General features: G+C 42.4%; 1 protein-coding gene across 6 annotated transcripts in view; it reads right to left on the reverse strand.

Moving 5' to 3' along the window:
• ccdc178 (coiled-coil domain containing 178) overlaps positions 1–26395 on the reverse strand; it is a 379630-nt gene that overhangs the window by 329133 nt on the left and 24102 nt on the right. For 5 of the 6 annotated variants that reach the window (XM_072570452.1, XM_072570451.1, XM_072570450.1 and 2 more), the window contains exons 6-7: positions 20476–20676; positions 8955–9175 (exon numbers count right to left, since the gene is read on the reverse strand). In XM_072570452.1, coding sequence (XP_072426553.1) covers positions 8955–9175; positions 20476–20676 — 422 coding nt within the window. The remainder of the gene's footprint in view (positions 1–8954; positions 9176–20475; positions 20677–26395) is intronic. The other variant, XM_072570453.1, reaches the window with a different exon arrangement.

Here is a 26395-nt window from a genome sequence, read left to right on the forward strand (position 1 = left end):
ATGATATGATGTATCCGGAGGCTGGTGGGGTGGAGGGGGGGACCAGTGGGGTTCTGTCCTGGTGGCAATTGGAGGGGCGGAGTTCAAGGGCGGAGGTGCAGGAAGTGGAGGAGATGTGGTGGAGAGCATCGTCAACCACGTCTGAGGGGAAATTGCAGTCTTTGAAGAAGGAGGTCATTTGGGTTGTTCGATAGTGGAATTGGTCCTCCTGGGAGCAGATGCGGCAGAGGCGAAGGAATTGGGAATATGGGATGGCGTTTTTACAGGGAGCAGGGTGAGAGGAGGTGTAATCTAGGTAGCTGTGGGAGTCGGTCAGTTTGTAGTGAACGTCTGTGTTGAGTCGGTCGCCCGAGATAGAAATGGAGAAGTCTCGGAAGGGGAGGGAGGAGTCTGAGACGGTCCAGGTAAATTTGAGGTTGGGGTGGAAGGTGTTAGTAAAGTGGATGAACTGTTCAACCTCCTCGTGGGAGCACGAGGTAGCGCCAGTACAATCATCGATGTAGCGGAGGAAAAGGTGGGGGGGTGGTGCCAGTGTAGCTGCAGAAGATGGACTGTTCCACATATCCGACAGAGGCAGGCATAGCTGGGGTGCATGCGGGTGCCCATGGCTACTCCTTTGGTTTAGAGGAAGTGGGAGGATTGGAAGGAGAAGTTGTTAAGAGTGAGGACCAGTTCAGTCAGTCAGAGGAGGGTGTCAGTGGAAGGGTACTGGTTGGGTCGGCGGGAGAGGAAGAAGCGGAGGACTTGGAGGCCTTCGTGATGGGGGATGGAAGTGTGTAGGAACTGGATATCCATTGTGAAGATAAGGCGTTGGGGGCCGGGGAAGCAAAAATCATGGAGGAGGTGGAGGGTGTGGGTGGCGCCCCAAACGTAGGTGGGGAGTTCTTGGACTAAGGGGGACAGAACAGTGTCGAGGTATGCAGAGATGAGTTCGGTGGGGCAGGAGCAGGCTGAGACAATGGGTCGGCCGGGGCAGTCGGGTTTGTGGATTTAGGGCAGGAGGTAGAAACAGCAGTGCGGGGTTGTGGGACCATGAGGTTGGAGGTGGTGGATGGGAGATCTCCGGAGGTGATGAGGTTCTGGATGGTCTGGGAGATGATGGTTTGGTGGTGGGAGGTGGGGTCATGGTCAAGGGGGCAGTAGGAGGAGGTGTCCGCGAATTGGCATCTAGCTTCAGCGGTGTAAAGATCAGTGCGCCAATCTACCACTGCGCCTTCCTTGTCTGCCGGTTTGATAGTGAGGTTGGGGTTGGAGCGGAGGGAGTGGAGTGAAGACTTTAAATCCACAACATCAATGCAGTGGTTACTCAAAGATACTGCAATGGACAAATGCACAGTTATAGGAAGATTGATGAGGATGAGGTCAAATATGTTCTTTCCACCTGTTAGTTCCTTCTGACCAGTCGCAGACACAGTCTAGCAGCTATGCCCTATTCAACCTGACCCAGTCTTGGCGATGGAAACTGACCTCTGGCTCCCAAAGTTCATTCTGCAACTTTTCTACTTTCAAGTGCTTTCTCCCAAGTGGTGTTCAACATGAAGGAGTACTAAATCATCAGAAGGTTGGGGTTGTGGTGGTAGGTAGTAATCAGCAGGAGGTCTTTTGCCCATGTTTGACCTCATGTCATGAGACTTCATACAGTCCGGCGTCAATGTTGAGCACTCCCAGGCCATGCCCACACCATGTAAACTACTGTGCTGCCATCTGTGCTAGGTATGACATACTCAGAATAGCAATGGTATCTGGATCATGGTCTGTAGGCAACAATTCCATGAGTATCACTCTGTCAGGCTGTTGCTTGACATGCCCCTGAGACAGATCTCTTAATTTTGGCACTAGTTGCAGACGTTAGTAAGAAGAACTTGGCAGCGTCAACGTTGCTGTTTCCATTTCCTAGGTAAAAACAATGACTGCAGATGCTGGAAACCAGATTCTGGATTAGTGGTGCTGGAAGCGCACAGCAGTTCAGGCAGCATCTGAGGAGCAGCGAAATCGATGTTTCGGGCAAAAGCCCTTCAACAGGAATAAAGGCAGAGAGCCTGAAGCGTGGAGAGATAAGCTAGAGGAGGGTGGGGGTGGGGAGAAAGTAGTATAGAGTACAATAGGTTAGTGGGGGAGGGGATGAAGGTGATAGGTCGGGGGTGGGGGAAGGGTGGAGTGGATAGGTGGAAAAGATGATAGGCAGGTAGGACAAGTCATGGGGACAATGCTGAGCTGTAAGTTTGGAACTAGGGTGAGGTGGGGGAAGGGGAAATTAGGAAACTGTTGAAGTCCACACTGATGCCCTGGGGTTGAAGTGTTCCGAGACGGAAGATAAGGTGTTCTTCCTCCAGGTATTTGGTGGTGAGGGAGCAGCGGTGAAGGAGGCCCAGGACTTCCATGTCCTCGGCAGAATTGAAATGTTGAGCCACAGGGCAGTCTGGTTGATTGGTGCGGGTGTCCCAGAGATGTTCCCTAAAGCGCTCTGCTAGGAGGCGTCCAGTCTCCCCAATGTAGAGGAGACCGCATCGGGAGCAACGGATACAATAAATGATATTAGTGGATGTGCAGGTAAAACTTTGATGGATGTGGAAGGCTCCTTTAGGGCCTTGGATTGAGGTGAGGGAGGAAGTGTGGGCACAGGTTTTGCAGTTCCTGCGATGGCAGGGGAAGGTGCCAGGATGGGAGGGTGGGTTGTAGGGGGGCGTGGACCTGACCAGGTAGTCACAGAGGGAACGGTCTTTGCAGAAGGCGGAAAGGGGTGGGGAGGGAAATATATCCCTGGTGTTTCCATTTCCTAGTTCAATGCTAGGTGGTCCATCCAGTTTCATTCATTTTGAAGTTTTTTCACATGGTTTAATATGATTAAGTGGCTTACTAAGCCATATCAGAGATTGTTAAGAGTCAAACACGTTGCTGACCAGACCAAGTAAGGCATTAGTGAAACTGATAGCTTTATATGGCAATTAACAATGGTTTCATGATCATCACTGAACTTTTAATTCCAGATATTTTAAAACTTAGATTTTTGCATTTTTTAAAAATTGAATTTTTAAAGCCATCTACTGTAGTGAGAATCAAACCCAGTTTCAGCAATAGCCCTCTGGATTACTATTCCTGCAACAATATCAACGTGCCATCACCTTCTTCCCATTACACTAAAATAAACTGACTGAAAGCCAAAAACGTAAAGTGTCAGTGATCCAAATTACTCAATTACAAAAATGAGAAACCACAGTAAATCCTTTTGATCTAACGCTACAACAATTTTTCATTTTGATCTGAAGGCTATTCAAGTGAAAGGAAATCTAAGTAGTGAGGCACTTAACATTCTTGTGTACATACCATTTAAAACATGGTAGTTAGGGAGCAATGGATAAAATTACCCAGGAAAGCCAAAAGCCTGAAATGCTCCAGATGCTGAATAATTTAACCTTAGTCCACAGACAGAACAATTAGATGGAGGATTAGAACTGGATACTCAATCTCAAGTTACATACATCCAAACCTCTTTGCTTCTGCATCCCACTTGTAGCTGTATCCTTTATCTTATGCTGTCCATATTCTTGCTTCAAAAATTGCTTCAGCCCACATTTGAATTGAATTAGGTTTATTGGTAAGAGCAGGAGCAAGCAGCCCAAGGCAGTGGTGGGAGTAGAAACTGGCTGCAAGGCAGCAAGAGCAGGCAGCCAGGGCAGTGGTGGGGGTGAGGTTGAGCCCTTGTGAGGACTGTGAGCCTAGCTTGGCTCAGTGCTTTTGGACTGTGGTGTTTGAACTGTTAACTGTGTTTCTTTGTTCTACTACTTTTTAGTAAGAAGGACTGTAATGTGTAACTTTTTAAAACTTTATTTTCGTTATTTCTCTGCTATGTACCAAGATTCTGTACCTAGATACCTTTGTACTTAAGACTGAGCTGTAAGTGGCGATTTGCAAACTTTTTACTGTACTCATTTGCGTACATGTGACAATAAACCTAATTCAATTCAAATAATTTCTATGCCCACATTGAACATCTTCCACCATATCCACCTACTTCACCAGCTTGACCATGTTGTTTTGAAGTTCTACACTAACCTCCTCACAGTTTACATTTCCAAGCTTAGTACAATCAGCAAATTTTGAACTGTGTTTCATACACAAAAATATTAATATGTAATAGCAAAAGCAAAGATCACAGCACTGAACTCTAAGGAACTCCACTGAAAATATGATCGTCCAATCTGAACAACATCCATTAACCATCTTCTTTGTTTCTTATCACTCAGCTAACTTCGTATCCATGTTTTGAGTATCACTTTTATTCCATGAACTCTACCTTTGCTCACAAGTCTGCTGTATAGCTCTGTATCACATTCTGGAGGTGCACATATAATATAAACATGAGTCAGTTGAAGGGGTACACCACTTGTGCCCTTGAGATTGTACTGCCATTCAATATGATCATAGCTAAACTAATAAACTGGTATCTATATCTACCTTTAATAATCTTTCATTCCCTTCCTTATCAATAATCTAACTGTTAATGCTTTAAAAATGAAGAAGGACATTGGTCTACACTTTTTGAGAAAGAAGGTTCCAAAAGACTCATGACTCTGAGAAAATAAATTCACATTATCTTTATTTTAAATGGGCAATCATTCTATGGCTTAATTCTACATTAATCATCAAGAGGAAACATCTTTTCCACTTGCACCCTATGAGGACCCAGTAGGATCTTACTTGTTTCAATTCCTTTTTACTCAGCTAAACTCCAGTGGATACAAACTAAGTTTGTCCAATCCTTCCTCATAAGACAACATAACCATTCCAAATATTTGTCTCTTCAATCTTCTCTGAATTGTTTCCACATAAACAGCATTGCCCTGGATGAACGCTTCAATCCTTCACACCAGCCAAATAATACTTCAATTGTAAGCCACAGGCCTGCAACAGTATCTGAAAGGACTGAACTGAATTTCATTTTATCTTTGTAAGTACTTTTCATCTGCATCTTCACTTAATTCTCATATGCTTTTATTAGCAGCTTTATTGCTTTTACTTGCATAACTTACCACAATGTTTTGTAATAAAGTACATTTTATCTTGTTTAAAACTAAAGCGTTATTGCTACTTATTTTTAAATTGAAGCCTCACAAATTAAAAGGGCATAATGCAAGCTTAACTTACGAACCATTCGTTCTCTCTGACACAAAGCATACAGAGCACTTTGAGGAAATGCTTTACCTTGTCTCCTTACATTTTCAGGAGAAAGTGAGGACAGCAGATGCTGGAGATAAGAGTCAAAGAGTGTGGAGCTGGAAAAGTACAGCCGGTCAGGCAGCATCCGAGGAGCAGGAGAATTAATATTTCGGGTATAAGTCCTTCATCAGGAATGTGGCTTGTGGGCCAAGGGGGCTGGGGTTGGGGAAAGGTAGCTGGGAATGTGATGGGTAGATGAAGATTGTGTGAAAGTAATAGATTGGAGAGGAAGGTGGAGCAGATGGGTGGGAAGGAACATGGATAGGTAGGATAGATCAAGGGGGTGGTGCCAAGTTGGAAGGTTGGGACCGGGATAAGGTGAGGGGAGGGGAAATTAGGAAATTGGTGAAATCCACATTGATCCTGTGCGGGTGGAGGGTCCCAAGGCAGAGGATGAGGCGATCTTCCTCCAGACGTTGGGTGGTTAGGGTTTGGCGATGGAGGAGGGCCAGAATCTGCATGACCTTGGCAGACTGGGGCAGGGAGTTAAAATGCTCAGTCCCAGGGCAGTGCGTTGGTTAGTGTGGGTGGCCCAAAAATGTTCTCTGAAATGATGCACAAGTTGTGTCCTGTCTCCCCAACATAGAGGAGACCATATCGGGTGCATCGGATGTGTCTGGAAATACAGGTAAATTTCTGTCGGATGTGGAAGGCTCTTTTGGGATCTTGGATGGAGGTGAGGGGAGAGATGTGGGCACAGGTTTTGCACTTCTTGCGGTGTCAGGGGAAGGTGCCGGGAGTGAAGGGTGGAATGGTGGGGGTGTGTACCTGACAAGGAAGCCGTGGAGGGAATGGTCTCTTCGAAATGCAGATGGGGTGGGGAGGGAAATATATTTCTAACGATGGAGTAGGGGATATGAGATGTACCCGGAGACTGGCAGGGTGAAAAGTGAGGACCGGGGGTGGGGGGGGTGTGGTTCTGTTGTTGTAGCAATTGGAGGGGTGTGGTTCGAGGGCTGAGTGCAGGAAGTGGATGAAATGCACTGAAGGGATCACAATTCCCCTCCCGCATGGTCGACGATGCCCTCAGATTCAAAACTGGATCATTGTGGATTTCACTAGTTTCTTCATTTACCCTCCCCTCAACTTTATCCCAGTCCTTCCAACCGATACCGTCCCTAGACCTGTCTTACCTGTCCATCTTCCTTCCTACCTATCTGCTCCACCCTCCTCTCTGACCCATCACTTCCACCCCACCTTCATCTATCTATCATGTTCCCAGCTACCTTCCCCCAGCCCAACCCCCCTCCCATTTATCTCTCAGCCCCCCTGACCCACAAGCCCAATTCCTGATGAAGGGCTTATGCCCAAAACATCGATTGTCCTGCTCCTCGGATGCTGCCTGACCGGTTGTGCTTTTCGTCTCCCTACATCCACAGCAGGCATTTCAGATGTGGTGCTTCTTGGGAATGGTTTCTGGTGCTGAAGGTGGCACCTAATTCTCATCAATAATAAACAGAGGAGGCTTGAAGTCCAATTTCCTGTGTTCTTAATGCTAGCTTCTAGAGATACATTCAACACTGTGACTAAGCCGTAATTTACATATTATCTAATTTATACAACAAGGTGTCAATATGAAGTCCATGGAGATTGATGCAAAGATCGCTTGCAATATTTGAAGAAAAGCAAAGATTTCCTGGTAAATTGGCCAAAAATGCTTCGCAACTACCACCATCAAAATTATTGAATATCATTATTTTGATTTGCTGTTTATGAAATCCTGCTTTTTACAAATTAGTTGCTGCGACAACGATTTGATTTCTAAAGTACCTAATTAATTGTGAAGGACTCTAGAGTGGTGAGAGAACCTGGAATTGCTGTTTGGACGCAAGTTCTTTTTTTAGGCCACAAAATAATTTGCAAAAAAAAAAAAGGTCTGCTGGAAGACCTCCCTCCTCATGTCAGTTTTAAAGGGGTATCCCTTCACACTGAATCTGGGCCCTCGGGTCCTAGTCTCTCCTACTAATGGAAACATTTTGTCCACGTTCACTCTGTGCAGGCCTCTCAGTATTTTGTAAGTTTCAATCAGATTTCTCCTCATCCTTCTAAACTCCAAGTACCAACCCAGAGTCCTCAACTGCTCCTCATATGACAAACCCTTCATCTCCAGAGTAATTCTTGAAAACTTCTGGATTCTCTTCAATGCTATCACTTCCTTCCTTGAATACTTGGGTCCAAACCTGCTCAGAATATTCCAAATACAGTCTGACCAGAGTCTTATACAGCCTCAGCAGCATATTTCTGCTCTTGTATTCTAGCCTTCTTGAAATTAATGCTTGCATTGCATTCACATTCCTAACTGACAAATGAACCTTCATGTTAACCTTTAGAGAATCCTGAACTAGAACTCCTAAGTCCCTTTTGCTTCAGAATTCCAAAGCCTTCCCCATCTAGACATTCTAAGCCTCTATTCTTTCTATCAAAGTACTGAACCTCACACATTCCCACATTACATTTGTCACTTCTTTACCCACTCTCCTGGTCTGTCCAAGACCTTCTGCAGCTTCCCACCTCCTCAACACTACCTGTCCCTCAATTTATCTTTGTGTCATCTACAAATTTAGCAACAGTGCTCTTAGCTCCTTCATCCAAATTGTTATTTTATTATATGAATAGCTGGAGTCATAACACAGACACCCGTGGAACTCCACTAGTCATCAACTGCCCTCCTGAAAGAGACCCTTTTATATCTATTCTGTCTTCTGCTAGTCAACCAATCCTCTATCCATTCCACTACTTTGCTCCTAATAGCATAGGCTCTCATCTTATTTAGCAGCTTCCTGTGTGGCACATTGTCAAAGGCCTTCTGGAAATCCAAACAGATCATGTTCACTGACTTTCTTTTGTCTAACTTGCTTGTTACCTTCTCAAAGAATTCTAACAGCAAATAAGAGGAAGCAGCAATGGAAAACATTGAGCAGATGGGTTGACTAGTAAAGGGATAGCTAAGTGGAAGGATTGCAGAGGAAAACCGGGAGCAATAGGGAGTAACAGAAACTCACTAAGCAGGAGTATTGTAGTGAGAGGTAGCAAGCAGCAAAGATGAAGAGAGGAGGCGGCAATCAACACATGCAGAGGGGGAAGCAGGGAACAAGAAAGACATGAGTGGGAGCATCAGAAACAAGTAGCAATAGGAGATTTATTACAGAGAGTTATTAGGTTATTAAAAGTCATAGAGAGTCATAAAGATGTACAGCATGGAAACAGACCCATTGGTACAATTCATCCATGCTGACCAGGTATCCTAACCTCATCTAGTCCCATGTGCTAGCACTTGGACTATATCTCTCTAAACCCTGCATATTCATATGCCCATCCAGATGCCTTTTAAATGTTGTAATAGTACCAGCCTCCACCACTTCGTCTGGCAGCTCTTTCCATAGATGCACCATTGTCTGCATGAAAAAGTTGCTCCTTAAATCCCTTTTAAATCTTTCCCCTCTTACCCTAAACCAATGCCCTCTAGGTCTGGACATCCCCACCCAGAAAGAAAGAGTTAGTATATTTTGTCCAGTTAGTTTCAGAATAGGAAACAGTTTTTTAATGTTAGAGCTACAGGTCAGGAATGTAACCCATCCTTGTTACATGTTATCTAAGAAATTTGTGGTTTTCATTTAGCATGCTTATTTTTAGAAACATATTATAAGCGTTTAATGATGGAAAGGCAAATTGCATTCAATGCATTCATCAGTATTAAAATCAGTTGATTATATTAAAGATATTTTTATGTTAAATACCTCTTTTTGATTTGGTACAATATCATTAATGATGTTGTATTCCAAATCCAGTTTTTCTTCTAGGTGATCTTCAAGATTCCTGATTAAGTTTATTTCTTCCTGTAATTTTTTGTTCAGTGCATCTGCATCAGCAACCCGATCTTCTAGGTTTTGTAAATTATATGTTTTGACCTCAATATGCCACTGTAATTCATCTATATCATGTGAGCATATGTCATACTCTGTAAGAAAAGGATGTACAATTTAGATAAAAATACAAAATGTTGATAATGTACAGCAGACTGATCAGCTTTTGAAATGAGTACTTTTAGACTTTTAAGTGACATAAAACATATCGAACCAGGAAGATAATTTCAAATTTGAAGAAGTAACAAAGAGGATTGATGAGGGCAGAGTGGTAGATCTGATCTCTATGGACTTCAGTAAGGCATTCAACAAGGTTCCCCATGGGAGATTGATTAGCAAGGTTAGATCTCATGGAATACAGGGGGAACAAGCCATTTGGATACAGAACTGCTCAAAGGTAGAAGACAGAGGCTGGTGGTGGAGGGTTGTTTTTCAGATTGGAGGCCTGTGACCAGCCGAGTGCCACAAGGTTCGATGCTGGGTCCACTACTTTTCATCATTTATATAAATGATTTGGATCTGAGCATAAGAAGTTAGTATGTATGTAGAATAAGCATGTTAGTAAGTTTGCAGATGATACCAAAATTGGAAGTGTCGTGGACAGCGAAGAGGGTTACCTCAGATTACAACAGGATCTTGATCAGATGGGCTGATGGGTTGAGAAGTTGGCAGATGGAGTTTAGTTCAGGTAAATGCAAGGTGCTACATTTTGGGAAAGCAAATCTTAGCGGGATTTATACATTTAATTGTAAGGTCCTATGGAGTGTTGCTGAACAAAGAGACCTTGGAGTGCAGGTTCATAGTTCCTTCAAAGTGGAGTCACAGGTAGATAGGATAGTGAAGGCGGCGTTTGGTATGTGTTCCTTTGTCAGTCAGATTGTTGAGGACAGGAGTTGGGACATCATATTGCAGCTGTACAGGACATTGGTTAGACCACTGTTGGAATATTATGTGCAACTCTGGTCTCTTTCCTATCAGAAAGATGTTGTGAAACTTGAAAGGGTTCAGAAAAGGTTTACAAGGATGATGCCAGAGTTGGAGAATTTGGGCTATAGGGAGACATTGAACAGAATGGGGCTGTTTTCCCTGGAGCATCGGAGGCTGAGGGGTGACCTTATAGAGGTTTACAAAATTGTGAGGGGCATGGATATGGTAAATAGACAAAATCTTTTCCCTGGGGTGGGGGAGTCCAGAATTAGTGGGCATAGGTTTAGGGTGAGAGGGGGAAGATATAAAAGAGACCTAAGGGGCAACCTTTTCACACAGTGTACTTGTACGGAATGAGCTGCCAGAGGTAGTGGTGGAGGCTTATGGATGGGTACATGAATAGGAAGGGAGGGATATGGAGGGATGTTTGGAGGGATATGGGCCAGGTGCTGGCAGGTGTGACTAGATTGGGTTGGGAGATCTTGTCGGCATGGACAGGTTGGACCGAAGGGTCTGTTTCCATGCTGTACATCTCTATGATTCTAGGGCTCTAAATTAATTCTAGATATTCACGTGGAATCTAAAAGACAATGATGAGAAAGTCAGAATGAACTGGTTAGTAAGGTTAGATCACATAGGAACCAGGGGAGCTAGCCAACTGGAAACAAAATTAGCTTGAAGGTGGTGGAAGTCTATGACCAGACTGGAGGTAGGTGACCAGTGGTGTGCTTCAAGGAGCAAAAATCAGTACTGGATCCGCTGCTTGTTTTCATTTCCATAAATGATTTGAACACGAATATAGGAATTATGTTTAGTACGTTTGCAGTTACCACCAAAATTGGTGGTATAGTTAACACGAAAGATTATCTCAAAGCTTGGGGATCTCAAAGTCACCATCTGGGACCTTGATCAGATGGGCCAATGGGCTGAAGAGTGGCAGATGGAGTTTAATTTAGATAACTGGGAGATGTTGCATTTTTGTAAGGCAAATCAGGACAGGACCTGTACAGTTCATGGTAGGATCCTAGGAAGTGTTGCTGAACAATGAGACATGCAAATGCATAGTTACTTGGTGGTGAAGAAGACATTTAGCTTTCATTGACCAGAACATCAAGCATTGGAGCTAGGTGGTCATGTGTGGCTGTACAGGACATTGATGAGGCCATAGCTTAAAAATATGTTGCTGGAAAAGCGCAGCAAGTCAGGCAGCATCAAAGGAACAGGAGAATCAACGTTTCGGGCATAAGTCCTTCTTCAGGAATGAGGAGGGTGTGCCAAGCAGGCTAAGATAAAAGGTATGGAGGAGGGACTTGGGGGAGGGGTGTTGGGAATACGATAGGTGGAAGGAGGTTAAGGTGAGGGTGATAGGCCGGAGAGGGGGTGGGGGCGGAGAGGTCGGGAAGTAGATTGCAGGTCAAGAAGGCAGTGCTGAGTCTGAGGTTTGGGACTGAGAAAAGGTGGGGAGGAGGGGAAATGAGAAAGCTGGAGAAATCTGTATTCATCCCTTGTGTTTGGAGGGTTCCTAGGCGGAAGATGAGGTGCTCTTCCTCCAGGCGTCGTGTTGCCATGGTCTGGCGATGGAGGCGGCCAAGGACCTGCATGTCCTTGGCGGAGTGGGAGGGGGGAGTTAAAGTGTTCAGCCACGGGGCAGTTGGGTTGGTTGGTTCGGGTGTCCCAGAGGTGCTCTCTGAAATGTTCTGCAAGTAGGCGGCCTGTCTCCCCAATGTATAGGGGGCCACACCGGGTGCAGCAGATGCAGTAAATGGTGTGTGTGGAGGTGCAGGTGAATTTGTGACGGATATGGAAGGATCCCTTGGGGCCTTGGAGGGAAGTGAGGGGGTAGGTGTGGGCGCAAGTTTTGCATTTCTTGCGGTTGCAGGGGAAGGTAGCGGGAGTGGAGGTTGGGTTGGTGGGGGGTATGGATCGGACGAGAGAGTCGCAGAGGGAGTGGTCTCTCTGGAACGCTGATAGGGGTGGGGAGGGAAATATATCCTTGGTGGTGGGTCTGTTTGGAGGTGGCGGAAATGAAGAAGGATGATACAATGTATCTGGAGGTTGGTGGGGTGGTAGGTGAGGACCAGTGGGGTTCAGTCCTGGTGGCGATTGGAGGGGCTGGGTTCAAGGGCAGAAGAGCGGGAAGTGGAGGAGATGCGGTGGAGAGCATCGTCAACCACGTATAAGGGGAAATTGCGGTCTTTGAAGAAGGAGGCCATCTGGGTTGTTCAGTATTGGAATTGGTCCTCCTGGGAGCAGATGCGGCGAAGGCGAAGGAATTGGGAATATGGGATGGCATTTTTAAAGGGGGCAGGGTGGGAGGAGGTGTAATCTAAATAGCTGTTTGACATATTTGACATATGAACAACATCTTCACACATTCTAAAGGATGAAAGAAGCAGTCATCGAGAAAAGTTGCTCACTTCTTGATAACAATATATTAATTACACGCAGAAAGCCTCAGACATCAGAGCTCTTTGCACCATGACACTGATGACTGCAGCATTACTTATAGTATTGTCCAAATTAAAGTGCAATGTGCAGCGACTGTAGTGGGCTCTGCCCTAAATAGCTCCATCCACACTTACATCCATCCTATGAGTTACAGAACAGAATCAGTGCCAATACCATACATCTCTACAAACAATACTGCAATCCAACTTTTCAAGGGAGTGCAAAGCCAGTCATGGTTGGGTGGTGTACAACAGGAAATTTGCACCTCCACTCTCCATCATATTACTCATAACTCACCTAACAATGCTGAAAGAAGGTGCACAAAGCAATGCATCTCTCTAGTTAAACACTGTCCCACAGGGTCTTCAAGCATTTCAGGGCAATTTAGTAAACTATGCAAACTCTGAAATACTGGAGGACAACTGATGATGGAAGGCGCTAAAGACAGTGCTTCACAATTGCTCTCAATCTGCTGTGTATCATGAGGATTGTACTGCACAGCACTTGGATTCCAGACACTTCCCAAAGCCTTAAAAATTACCCAACCTCAGCACTGCTACTTGTTTCACAGACTGTGGCTATCTTCTAAATGGTAACAAGCACCTGTGAACTGCAAACACTAGGTTGGGATCAGCTGAAGACACCACACTTACAATCATATGAATAACCAAGCATTCATAATATTCATCAGAAAAGTTTAGGCAGTGAAAAAAACAAACAAATTAGGTACTGTAAACATATACTGCAGACTGAGGAGAAACTAATTATATTACTCTCTGTTGGTTATATACCAAATGAAAGGAAAACTAAACTCTTGCTTATTCTTCCAGAAAGCAGCTTTCAACAATGTGCTGGCTGGCCTCTCAAGCTTGACGGTGCTGAAGTCTATAGTGTTCTCTTGGATATAGCTCCAGGTCATTGTCTCAAACTGCATCCTCAGAGGTTTGATTCTCACTTTGTCTGCATCCAGGTCATCTCCTCCTCTCCTTGGGGGTGGGGCGGGGGGGGGGGGGGGGGGGGGGGGGGGGTGGAATCTTCAGTTGCTGGCTTTCCCTCATGAGACTGCAGCAGTCACTACAGGTTCCTGTTGTTACAGGCTTAATGATGACAGTCAAATCGATATCTTATTCGATGCTATCAGATTTCCAACAAGGTGGCAATGAATCCTTAACAGTGATGGTTCCACCTTAAACGACTGATCAGATAGTCTGCAGGGAATGTCAAAAGTAGAAAAGCCCATCAGCAAACACATTCCTGATCCTTCACAATCACAATGAAGTGAGAGGTTATGGTCTCATACATTGTAGCACGGAGGTTTTGACTTTGCAAGGAGGTCTTAACTTTGCAAGGAAGTCAATGTCATGCCTTTATAAGGAGCTTGAAGCTGTGTAACCTTATGCAGATGCCATGTTGCAGAACAAAAATGCAAATTCTACATGGAGTTAAACTCAAGCACTTCATCGTGATAGCATCCCTCCAAAAATAAAGCCACCTTATACCATCAGAAACTATGTCACCACATACTTATAGTTAGGTGTGAGATAGTTGCAACTCAGAGTTCTGGTGTCAGATATGTAAAGTAATAAAAGAAATGGCAAAGCCAGATGAAGCTTTTAAGCATATGTCTGTGCATTGTGCATTGCTTTGCATATCTGACATGACAGGGCTAATTAACGTAAAGCAAGTAGCAGTTTTGATTGCAATGAGCATATAATTTGAAATGGTAAATTTTCATAATCATTCAGAGGATGTGGGCTTTGGGGAATAGGCTTGCATTAATTGCCCATTTCTACATACCCTTGAGAAGGTAATGGTAAGTTGTTTTCTTGAATCACTGCAGTCTATTTGGCGAGAGTGCATCCATGATGCTACAAGAGACAGGGTTCCAGGATTTTGACCCAGCAACAGTGAAGAGCAATAATATATTTCCAAGTCAGGATAGTGAGTCGTCTGGAAGGGAACTCTCAGACCAATACAATTACCTTGCAATTCAACCCAGTTTGATGATAGATGGGTATTGTACTACTCAGTGATTTTATAATTAATACTTCTCTAGCAGGTTCAAACTTATCATTCATTGCATTCTGTCTCCAAACAGAAAAACAGTAACTTATTCTGTCCCTCAGCATAAAGTAGCAGCCATTTTGAACTCTTTATTCTGTAGTGTTGATGTGATGATACCAAAGTCCTTGCAAGGGAGTAGCAGGCTCTGTCTGAGACTAATGATGATTTCCTCTCACCATCCTCATATTCTCTTGTGTTACTGTCCCTGCATTCCGGATAAGCTTTCAGCCTCTCCCATTTTATTCAGGCCTTTTGCCTAACTATTAATATTCCCTATTTAAGCAGAGCTCATGACTTTGTGAATTACCATATCCTCCTTACCCACTATCCTCAGAGAAATCAAGGCAATTGCGAATTGTCAAATTTCCAGCTCCTCGGCATATTCCTGACCTGTCCCTTTACTCTGTTGGTCCCACTGTTCTATCTCGATCTGCCTGCCTTTTACCATGATCATTTCCTCAGCAACTCAGACCAGTGAATCCTGACCTCAGATTTGAGCATGACATTTTCCTTAAAACTGCATGGACTGCTTCTGATCAGCAGGCTGACCATTAAAACCAAAATACCAGGACTGATCATGATCAAACTAACTTGGGAGGACAATCCCAATTAAGCAGGCAGCTTCTAGACAGATGTCTTCAAAGCACCCTGCAGTACAAGCCCAATCACCAAACCTTAGGAACACAGTTTCCTGGATTCTGGTTGGATCACATGCCTGACTGACAGTGGCAAACCCCCTGGACTAAGACCGAATGAGCCTCTTGCTTGACTGTGGCCATACTTTCTGAGTAACCATAGCACTCCTTCTCTCCACCAAGGACTGGCCGCTTTGACTTACAGACATTGCATATACACCAAGGAAATTGCCGTGCATTTGCTGCAGTTACTGGCACATGCAGTAGGTGGAATCTTAAAATAGTTGCTGCCATGCTGCTCATTGCCCTGAAAAATAAAAAGTCTTGTGCACTAAATGATGAAAGCAAAAATGTTGGCAGCCTGTACAATAGCTGGAGAGCCTATGCAACAAAAAGCAACACAAGCCAGGGGAGCTGGAACCCTTGAATTCAGTGCAGTGTTAAGCAATAAGAAAGCAAGCTAAAAGACATAGTTGCATGAGATGTGTACACTTCCATGCATGTAAAGCAACCTGGCAGGAGCACGTACTGCATAAGTGTCCATGAGCTCAAAAGTGATGTCCTGTCGAGCTAAAGTGGGGTAAAAGTTGTTCTGAAAGCTACTATGTGGTGAAACTGGCAGTTTGACAATGCCGATTTGCGTGAAGGAAAGGTGGCAGATGACAATGTCCGTAGTGTATGCAGGGAAATGTGATGAGTGGAGCTCGAAGAAGGTCTGGAAAAGTAAGCAATGAATTGTGTCATCAAGTAACTTCTCTTGACATTTATGTTGGGAATTGGTGCCATCTAGTTTCCTGAGGAAGAAGAGAATTGTTTTCTGGAAGGTCAGAGTAGACTCAATGGACCGAATGGTCTCTTTTTGCACTGTCAGACTTCTATACAATTAAAAGATATTGTACTCTGAGGTAATGAGAGAATTAATCAGAAGGACCTCATTACTACATTTTGACTTACTTATTTGATGTTACTCTGTTTAGCTCCAAATACCTCAATTAGACATACTGCTGGTTAATTCTTGGGTGTGCTAGAAATCATCTACTTGGTGGGCACAGTAACAGCATAATGGATATGGAATCAGATTAACGTAAAAATCACAGTGCCGCAAAGGAGGTGAATTTAAACTGTGACTGCTTTTCCCACTAAAACCCAAGGCAGCAGGGTATCATTTAATTTTCTCCTTTCCCTTTTCACTCCCATCCCTTACCAAGATAGGCCAAAGAGTGCTCCCTGAACCCAAGTTTTTGAACTTTAATTTTTTTAAATAAATCTACAGCACAATCCTTTAAAATGACATCAGATAAGATTGATTAACACAACATGATAAACCATATAGGTACATGAAGAGAAAACGATTAGTGAAGACAAACGCAGGTCCCTTACAGCCGGAAATAGGAGAATTTGTAATGGGAAACAAAGAGATGGGTGATCAACTAAGTACATACTTTGGTTCTGTGTTCACAAAGGAGGACACAAATGAAATGTTAGAAAATATAGGGTTTAGGGGGGGGAGGAACTGAATGAAATCAGTATTTACGAGGGAAAGTGTGTTGTGGAAATTGATGGGATTGAATGCAGCTAAATCCCCAGTATCTGATAACATACACCCCAGAGTGTTGAAGGAAGTTGCCCTAGAAATAGTGGATGCATTGGTGATCCTCTTCCAAGATTGTATACATCCTAGAACAGTTCCTCTAATGGAATATAGCTAATGTAACACCTCTATTTATGAATGGAGGCAGAGAGAAAACCAGGAATATTAGACCAGTCAATCAGACTTCAGCAGTGGAGAAGTTGCTGGACAATTATAGAAGATTTAATAACTGAGCATTTTGAATATGGTGGCAGGATCGTACAGGGACAACAGGAATTTATAAAAGGAAAATTGTGCTTGACAAACCTGAAATTCTTCGAGGACATAATTCAAAATTGATAAGGCAGAATGAGTGAATGTCAGTTATTTAATTTTTTTAGAAAGCTGTTGTCAAAGTCCCACATAAGAGATTAGTGTGCAAGATTAAAGCATGTGGGATTGGGGAGAGTGCACTGAAATGGATAAAAAATACTTGTTGGCAGCCAGGAAACAAAGACTAAGAATAAATGGGTTTTTTTGTCAAGTGGAAGACTGTGACTAGTGAGGTACCACAGTGACAACAGTTATTCACAACATATATTAATGACTGGGATAACGGAAAGATGAGGGAACCAAATGTACATCTCAACATCTGCAGATGGCGCAAACTGGCTGGAGGATGAGCTGTGAGTAGGATGCAGAAATGTTTCAGTCTGATTTGGACATACTGAATGGATGGGCAAACACATGTCAGATGCAAAATAAAGTGGATAAATTGGGAGCAAAAAACAGAAAGGCAGTTCATTACATAAATAACCAAAAACTAAGAGAGGGAAATGTACAATGAGACTTGGGTGTCCTAGTTCACCAGTCACTAAAGGTATGCATGCAGGTACAGCGGACAGCTGCAGGTGCAGGTATGTTGGCCTTCATAGCAAGAGGATTTCAATACAGGAGCAAAACAGTGCAAGCGCAGTTCCCAATGACTGGAGAATCCAGAACCAGGATCACAGTCTAAGAATGTGGGACAAACCATTTAGCACTGAAATTAGGAGAATTTATTTTTATCTGGAGTGGTGAGTCTGTAGAATTCTCTACTACAGAAAGCAGTCAAGACCAAAACATTGTATGATTTCAAGGAGTTGGATACAGTTCTTGGAGCTAAAAGTTCAAACAATATGGGGAAAAAGCAGGAACAGGCAATTGAGTAGGATGATTAGCCATGACCACAATGAATGGTGGCGCAGCGTCAAAGGAGTGAATGGCCACCTGCTGCTCCTATTTTTACATTTCTGTGTTTCATGTAGATCACAAGCAAATTGCATCACTTTTTCATCCACGCACACAAGTACAGAGGAACCTCGATTATCCAAAGGACACGGGCAGGGCGTATTTCGCTTGGTTAATTGGATACTTGAGTGTCGGATAGCAGTTAGCCAAACATCGGGACCTTACGATCTTGCTTGGATAATCAGAAATGAGGTTAATCGAATGTTGGATAATCAAGATTCCTCTGTATGATGATGCTGTCACTTAAAGAGCTGATTTTGCCCATTTTTTGAAGAGAAGTTCTAATGCAGAGGTTTCAAGTATCTTTGAGATAGCAAATAATTTGAAAACTTTGGATTAGTTGGAACAATGGAAGCAGCCTAAGTGGGGCCAGCTCTCAGAGACTCATAGACTCTCATAGGTTTCTCATTCTTCAGGTTTCTTCAGTAACAGCAAAAGCTTTTGAGGTCTCAAAAGAGGTGGAAGAGTCAGTGAATGTCTACTAGCTGCTCCTTTCTCGGAATTTTCTTAATGCTTTTTCCTCCTGGATTGGAGAACTGAATGTGAGAATCTGTGTCTGAATTTGCTTTTTTGCCAAGAGGTGGGCTTATAGAATGTTACTACATTGGAAAAGTTAATTAATAAGAGGTAATGTGTCCATTTTCAGTTAAGCTTTCCAACAGTTAAGGGATTCTAAATTCCTCTTTCTTTTGTTTATACAGTGTTTAAATAAATTGTGTTTTGCTTAGCATTGAGTAGTCTGACCAGTTCCATCACACCTGGAACATGGCACTTCACATCAACCTTTAAAATAAGAAAAAGCTAGGACCTAGGCTACTTTCTTAAAATATATTTAGGGGATCTTGTCTGGTCCATAACACAAGATTAAAGTTAAAGACAGGAGAGGAGAGTGGTTGTAAATTAGAAGTTTTTCTAAATCCAAAGGCATTAGAAATGTCAGCTCATGTGAATTACAATCTCCTGAAGGTCAGTGTCCAATAATAGCTTTCTCATTGTGCTGTACCCATTCCTTTTCCTTCTTGCAGTAAAAATGTGGGCTTCTTCCCAGTCAGCAAGTTGGAAACAGAGGAAAGTCCAAGCAGGCTGCAAACTCAGCGCAGGGTCTATTGGACGTCAAATTGCCAATGGTTTGAGAATCCTAGAACTGTAACTTAAGCAATTCAACTAGTTCCAAATTATGTGACAGAAACAGGCATTTCAGTGACTGATGACCCACTTTGGTGGGCTAATTGGAAGGCTGTTAAGCTAATAGTGTACGTCCATTAGAATTTCAATGCAAGGTGACTTGGTAACTGTAAAAGATATTAGCACTCATTTTAGCATAATGTGTCTTGATGTTTTCCTTTGTCCAGAGCTGACTGGAAGCAGATGGCTTATTTCTAAGTCCCTTGTGTCAGCTTCAGCTGGAATATTTATGCAATTCAGGAGAGTCAGAAGCTTCAGGAAACACAATAGAGTGATCATCCTCAGCCATTTTATGCGTCCAGCAAGATTGCAGATTTTTAAAAGAAAATGTTTAGACCAAAAAATATAAAACAGACTGCAGTTTTCTTTGAGATAACTCTTTATTCTCTCTAACCATTATAACAGCATTTTTCAGAAAACATTTTTATGTCCTCTAGAGTCCCAGCCAATATTTAATCATAAATTGTAGGAAATCCTAGCTATCTGTCTCACTAAGAGCTTTGTTGCCTGTAAATTAGCTGTCTCGTTTTCATTCAAAACAATAATGAATGTAACTCATTAGTTGCAAATTGCTTTGGGATGTTCTGAGACCAGGCAAAGTTCTACAGAAGTATATGTTGTTTTTGTTCTTTAAAATGGGACAGACTGAGAATGTTACCAGGTTCTAGGAAGTGAAACAAAAATAGAAATTGCTGAAGAAACTCAACACGTCTGGCAGCATCTGTAGAAAGAAAGCATGTTCTGAAGATAGCACTGGAATCAAAACATTAACTCTGCTTTCTCACCACAGATGCTGCCAGGTATGCTGTGTTTTTCTAATTTCAGTTTTAGTTTAGATTTTCAACAGCCGCAGTTCTTTGTTTCATTCTTGTAAACTCAAGTTATTTTCCTAAAAAGATGAATTCATTAAACTTTTACTTTGAATTTTAATTTATTCTAACATAAATAATTGCATAATCACATGTTGGAATATTTTCAGCTTCCTACAGAGTTAATAATTTTTGAATCAATTAAGTAGTAAGTAGTTGCCACAGCCCCAGTGAACCATATGGCTACTGTCTCTTTATAGAGAGACCAGTGGTAGTAGTTTAACCTGATGGTCTCTACCCCTCAAGCAAGGAGAGAGGTTGAGAAGGAATATCCTTCATAGTAGCCTCAGCTGGTGCGATAATAGAATCCATGTTGTTGCCATTATACTGCATCACAAACTTGCCAATTTTCCAAACAAAACAGATTGTCTTTTTTTCCATTTTATTTAAAAAACTAATTTTCATACCTTTCTGTACAGCTTCAGGAAATTCATGCAGCCACCAGAGTGAAAGTTGATCAATCTTATTCCCAAGCATTGTTACCCGTTCTCTTTCTGCTTTTAAAGCATCATTTGCCTTTTCACATTCAGTCTTAAGTTCCTCCATCAAGCCAATGATATCAGAGAGCACAGCCCTTACTTCTTTTTGCAAATCCGTGGTTTGTTCATCTACCATATAAAAGCAGACAGCATCAATCGCAAGGAATCAGTTTTGAGAAAATAAATAACGAAAGTGGTAAAATACATAAAAAGCAATTGACTCACATAAACAAACACTTAATTAAAATTAACTTTACAATTCAGATTTCCATCTACCAAATACCAACTACTCGATCTCATTCTCTATACCCCAAAGGTTTGTAAAGTGACTAAGTAACCAAAGTCGTTTTTTTTTAATCACACAACACCAAGTTATAGTCTAACAGGTTTAATTGGAAGCACTAGCTTTCGGAATGCTGCTCCTTCATCAAGTGGTTGTAGGAGCAGCGCTCCGAAAGCTAGTGCTTCCAATTAAACCTGTTAGACTATGACCTAGTGTTGTGTGATTTTTAACTTTGTACACCACAGTCCAACACTAGCATCTCCAAATCTTTTTTTTAAACTTCATTTGTGAGATCTTGGCTGGGCCAGCATTTATTCGGCATCCCTCGATGCTCTGAGAATATGGTAGTGAGCTGCCTTCTTGAACAACTGCATTAAATTTGGTTTGAAGACACTAACATTGCTGTTAGGAAAGAAGTTCCAGGATTTTGACACTGTCAGTGAAGAAACAGCGCTCTAGCTCCAAGTTAGCACAGTGACTGCTTGGAGAGGAACTTATAGGTAGTGGTGTTTACATGTGAATGCTTTTCTTTTCCTTTTAAGTAGAAATGGTCACGACAGGAAAGTATTGTCGAAGGATCCTTGGTGACTTTCTGCAATGTATCTTGAAAATTCTGAAGCATCAATGCCTCGGGTATCTGCATGGCAGTGCTGATTAATACTCTAGCCTGGTACCATCTTCAATCACAGAAATTATACTCTGAATTCCAGCCAAGTTTATGATGTTGGCCAGAACTTAAATCAGAATTTGTAAATCCTTCAATGGCAAATCTTTCCAACATCAATCCTTTTGATTCCAACAGTTCATCAGTTATTCTGGATGTAGGTTTACTCGCTGAGCTGGAAGGTTCATTTTCAGACATTTCGTCACCATAGTAGGTAAGCTCCAAATGAAGCACTGTGGTGTAGCATGCTTTCTATTAATATGTTTGCGATTCTTGGGTTGATGATGTCATCTCCTATGGTGACATAATTTCCTATGGTGATACCATTTCCTGTTCTTTTTCTCAGGGAGTGATAGATGAGATCCAAGTCAATGTGTTTGTTGATAGAGTGCCATGCTTCTAGGAATTCTCGTGTGTGTCTCTGATTGGCTTGTCCTGGGATGATGTTTGTCCCAGTCGAAGTGATGTCCTTCCTCATCCGTATGTAAGAATACTAGTGAGAATGGGTCATGTCGTTTTGTGGCTAGTTGATGTTCATGTATCCTAGTGGCTAGTTTTCTGCCTGTTTGTCCATCAGTTCATCAGTTATGGCTATACGATGGGCATTTCCTAATTAGTGATGTGACTTATCTTTTCCATTTTAAGTCTTGCTCAAATAAACAATAAACAAAAGTAAAAAATTATGGAGAAGTAAAGTGGATTTGAAGAGAAGATGAGCTCAGCAATGATTATATTAAATGACAGAGCAGGCTTAAGGGGCTGAATTGATTACTTCTGCTTTAGTTCTTATGTACTTAAATGACACCTAAACATAATCACGTATCCTGGCTCTTAATCTACAATGTAGCAAATTTAAAAGGTGTTTAACATATCTTTAAATCGCTCAGATGTAGAAGCATGTAGAGGCTTTACCTTTGTGTTATTTCTAGCCAGTATTCTCTCTTTCTCAAATTTCTCCTGTTTTGATGGTCTTAAATCAGCCTTTGCTGGTTTCTGAAACTTCACTAAACTTCTATCGTACAAATAATCTTTACAGAATTGTGCACTTTTACTGCCACTCTCAACTTCTTTCATTAGCAATGAGAGTACACCTTTCTGCACCATTCCTCCTGAATGAAACTATAATTTTGTTATGAATTAGCTCCTTAATTTTCTACCACTATTGCTTTACCGTCTTCTGTTTTAAACTATTTTCCCAAATCTACTTTAGTTAACAGTCTTCATATCGTTAAAAATGGATTAAGACACTAGTTACAGCCCGAATGTGAAATTTTAATGTTACAAACATTCTTGCCGACAGGATCCTTTATGATGAGATATTTGATAAATTGTCTGCTTACATACTACCAGTTCCAAAATATCCTGTTCCAAAATGTACTGTTCTAAGAAATTATCCCAAATGTATTATGAACTCATTCTCCAGTTACCGTTCCCAATTTGATTCATTCAATTCATTTGAATATTAAAGTCCTACATGATTATTGTACTACTTTTCTTGCAAGCTTCCATAATTGCTTGATATCTACTCTTTCTACTATTAGTGGTGCTATGTAATACCAAATCATTTATTTCCATTGTTTTATTTTATATTCAAAGCGATTTTATACATATGTAGATCTTCTGAACCAAAATCATTTCTCACAATAAGAGTACATGATGAGGTCATTGCAGGAGAGAGAGAGAGAGAGAGAGAGAGAGAGAGAGAGAGAGAGAGAGAGAGAGAGAGAGAGAGAGAGAGAGAGAGAGAGAGTACTGCCTTTGCTGTTTGAATTCATGTATCGTTGGACATCGGAATGCATTTGGAAAAATTATCAAACAGTGAAATTCATAACTGATCTTGGAGGAAGTGTTGGGCAAAGTTCACAGCACAGAATCAGATAAGTTAATCATTGTTTTAAGTGTCGCCTACAGAGAATCTGCAGTAGTGAGTAGAGTAGGTTCTTTCTTGATTATATATTTTTCGAGATATGTCTCTTGATTAAACTTCAAATATAAGCCATAACTATTAATTTAACCTGGGGCGTTTGTAGAGGAATAAGGCGGTGTTATTTTCAGGGTCTGTAGATTGTGAAGGAGCAAAAATGGCCTTTGCAGTGATATGTACTTCTTGTCAGATGTGGAGTTTAAAGAGAGTTTAAGGGTTACTGTGGATTATATCTGCCATAAATGCTACTGGCTGCGAATCTTATCAGATCAAATGGATTGGTTGGAGAGACAGTGAGAAGCAATGAGGAATTTACAATAGCAACAGTATGTGATGGATGGCAGTTATAGGAAGGGGGGATAGTCTCAGATACAGTCACACAGATGGGTTAACTCCAGGAAAGGTATGACAGAGGTAGGCATCTAGTGCAGGAGTATTCTGTGGATATACCCATTTCAAACAGGTATGCTGTTTTGGAAAATGTAGGGGGTGATGGATTCTCAGGGGAACGTAGCACGAACAGCCAAGTTTCTGGTATGGAGACTGGCTCTAATACAACAGGGAGTAAGTCAGCTTCCAGGAGATCAATTGTGTTAAGGGATTCTCTACTTCAAAGTACAGATAGACGTTTCTGTGGCCAGCAGTGAAAAAGCAGAATGGTGTGTTGCTTCCCTGCTGCCAGGATCAAGGATGTCTCAGAAAGGGTGCAGAATGTTCTCACGGGGGAGAGGGGCCAGCAAGAGGTCATTGTCCACACTGGAACCAACGACATAGGAAGGGAAAAGGTTGAGATGCTGAAAGGAGATTACAGACAGTTAGGCAGGAATTTTAAAAAGGAGGTCCTCGAGAGTAGCAATATCTGGATTACTCCCGGTGCTACGAGCTAGTGAGGGCAGGAATAGGAGGATACAGCAGATGAACGCATGGTTGAGGAGCTGGTATACGGGGGAAGGATTCACATTTTTGGATCATTGGAATGTCTTTTGGGGTAGAAGTGAACTGTACAAGAAGGACGGATTGCACCTAAACTGGAAAGGGACTAATATACTGGCAGGGAAATTGGCAAGAGCTGCTCGGGAGAATTTAAACTAGTAAGGTTGGTGGGGGGGTGGTGGTCAAACAGTCAGGGCAGGCAGGGACAAGGTAGGAATAATAAATTAAACTGCATTTATTTCAATGCAAGGAGCCTAACAGGGAAGGCAGATGAACTCAGGGCATGATTAGGAACATGGGACTGGGTTATCATAGCAATTACAGAGATATGGCTCAGGGATGGGCAGGACTGACAGCTTAATGTTCCAGGATACAAATGCTACAGGAAGGATAGAAAGGGAGGCAAGAGAGGAGGTGGGGAGGCATTTTTGATAAGGGATAGCACGACAGCTGTGCTGAGGGAGAATATGCCCGGAAATACATCCAGGGAAGTTATTTGGGTGGAACTGAGAAATAAGAAAGGGATGATCACCTTATTGGGATTGTATTATAAACCCTCTAATAATCAGAGGGAAAATGAGAAACAAACTTGTAAGGAGATCTCAGCTATCTGTAAGAATAATACGGTGGTTATGGTAGGGGATTTTAATTTTCCAAACATAGACTGGGACTGCCAAAGTATTAAGGGTTTAGATGGAGAGGAATTTGTGTGTACAAATAAGTGTGTACAAAACAATTTACTGATTCAATACTACTAGAGAAGGTGCAAAACTTGACCTACTCTTAGGAAATAAGGCAGGGCAGGTGACTGAGGTGTCAGTGGGGGGGCACTTTGGGGCCAGCAACCATAATTCTATTCGTTTTAAAATGGTGATGGAAAAGGATAGACCAGATCTAAAAGTTGAAGTTCTAAATTGGAGAAAGGCTAATTTTGACGGTATTAGGCAAGAACTTTCGAAAGCTGATTGGGGGCAGATGTTCGCAGGTAAAGGGATGGCTGGAAAATGGGAAGCCTTCAGAAATGAGATAATGAGAATCCAGAGAAAGTATATTCCTATTAGGATGAAAGGAAAGGGTGGTAGCTATAGGGAATGCTGGATGACTAAAGAAATTGAGGGTTTGGTTAAGAAAAAGAAGGAAGCATATGTCAGGTACAGACAGGATAGATCGAGTGAATCCTTAGAAGAGTATAAAGGAAGTAGGAGTATACTTAAGAGGGAAATCAGGAGGGCAAAAGGGGACATGAGCTAGCCTTGGCAAATAGAATTAAGGAGAATCCAAAGGGCTTTTACAAATACATTAAGGTCAAAAGGGTAACTAGGGAGAGAATAGGGACCCGCAAAGATCAGCAAGGTGGCCTTTGTGTAGAGCCATAGAAAATGGGGGAGATACTAATGAATATTTTGCCTCAGTATTTACTGTGGAAAAGGACATGGAAGATATAGACTGTAGGGAAATAGATGGTGACACCTTGCAAAATGTCCAGATTACAGAGGAGGAAGTGCTGGATGTTTAAAAGTGGATAAATCCCCAGGACCTGATCAGGTGTACCCGAGAACTCTATGGGAAGCTAGAGAAGTGATTGCTGGACCTCTTACTGAGATATTTGTATCATTGATAGTCAAAGGTGAGGTGCCGGAAGACTGGAGGTTGGCTAACGTGGTGCCACTGTTTAAAAAGGGTGGTAAAGACAAGCCAGGGAACTACAGACCAGTGAGCCCGACGTCGGTGGTGGGCAAGTTGTTGGAGGGAATCCTGAGGGACAGGATGTACATGCATTTGGAAAGGCAAGGACTGATTAGGGGTAGTAAACATGGTTTTGAGCGTGGGAAATCATGTCTCACAAACTTGATTGAGTTTTTTGAGGAAGTAACAAAGAATTGATGAGGGCAGAGCGGTAGATGTGATCTATATGGACCAGTAAGGCGTTTGACAAGGTTCCCCATGGGAGACTGATTAGCAAGGTTAGATCTCACGGAATACAGGGAGAACTAGCCATTTGGATATAGAACTGGCTCAAAGGTAGAAGACAGAGGATGGTGGT

Source organism: Chiloscyllium punctatum, chromosome 5 (genome assembly GCF_047496795.1).
Source record: "Chiloscyllium punctatum isolate Juve2018m chromosome 5, sChiPun1.3, whole genome shotgun sequence".
In the NCBI taxonomy this organism is placed as follows: Eukaryota; Metazoa; Chordata; class Chondrichthyes; order Orectolobiformes; family Hemiscylliidae; genus Chiloscyllium; species Chiloscyllium punctatum.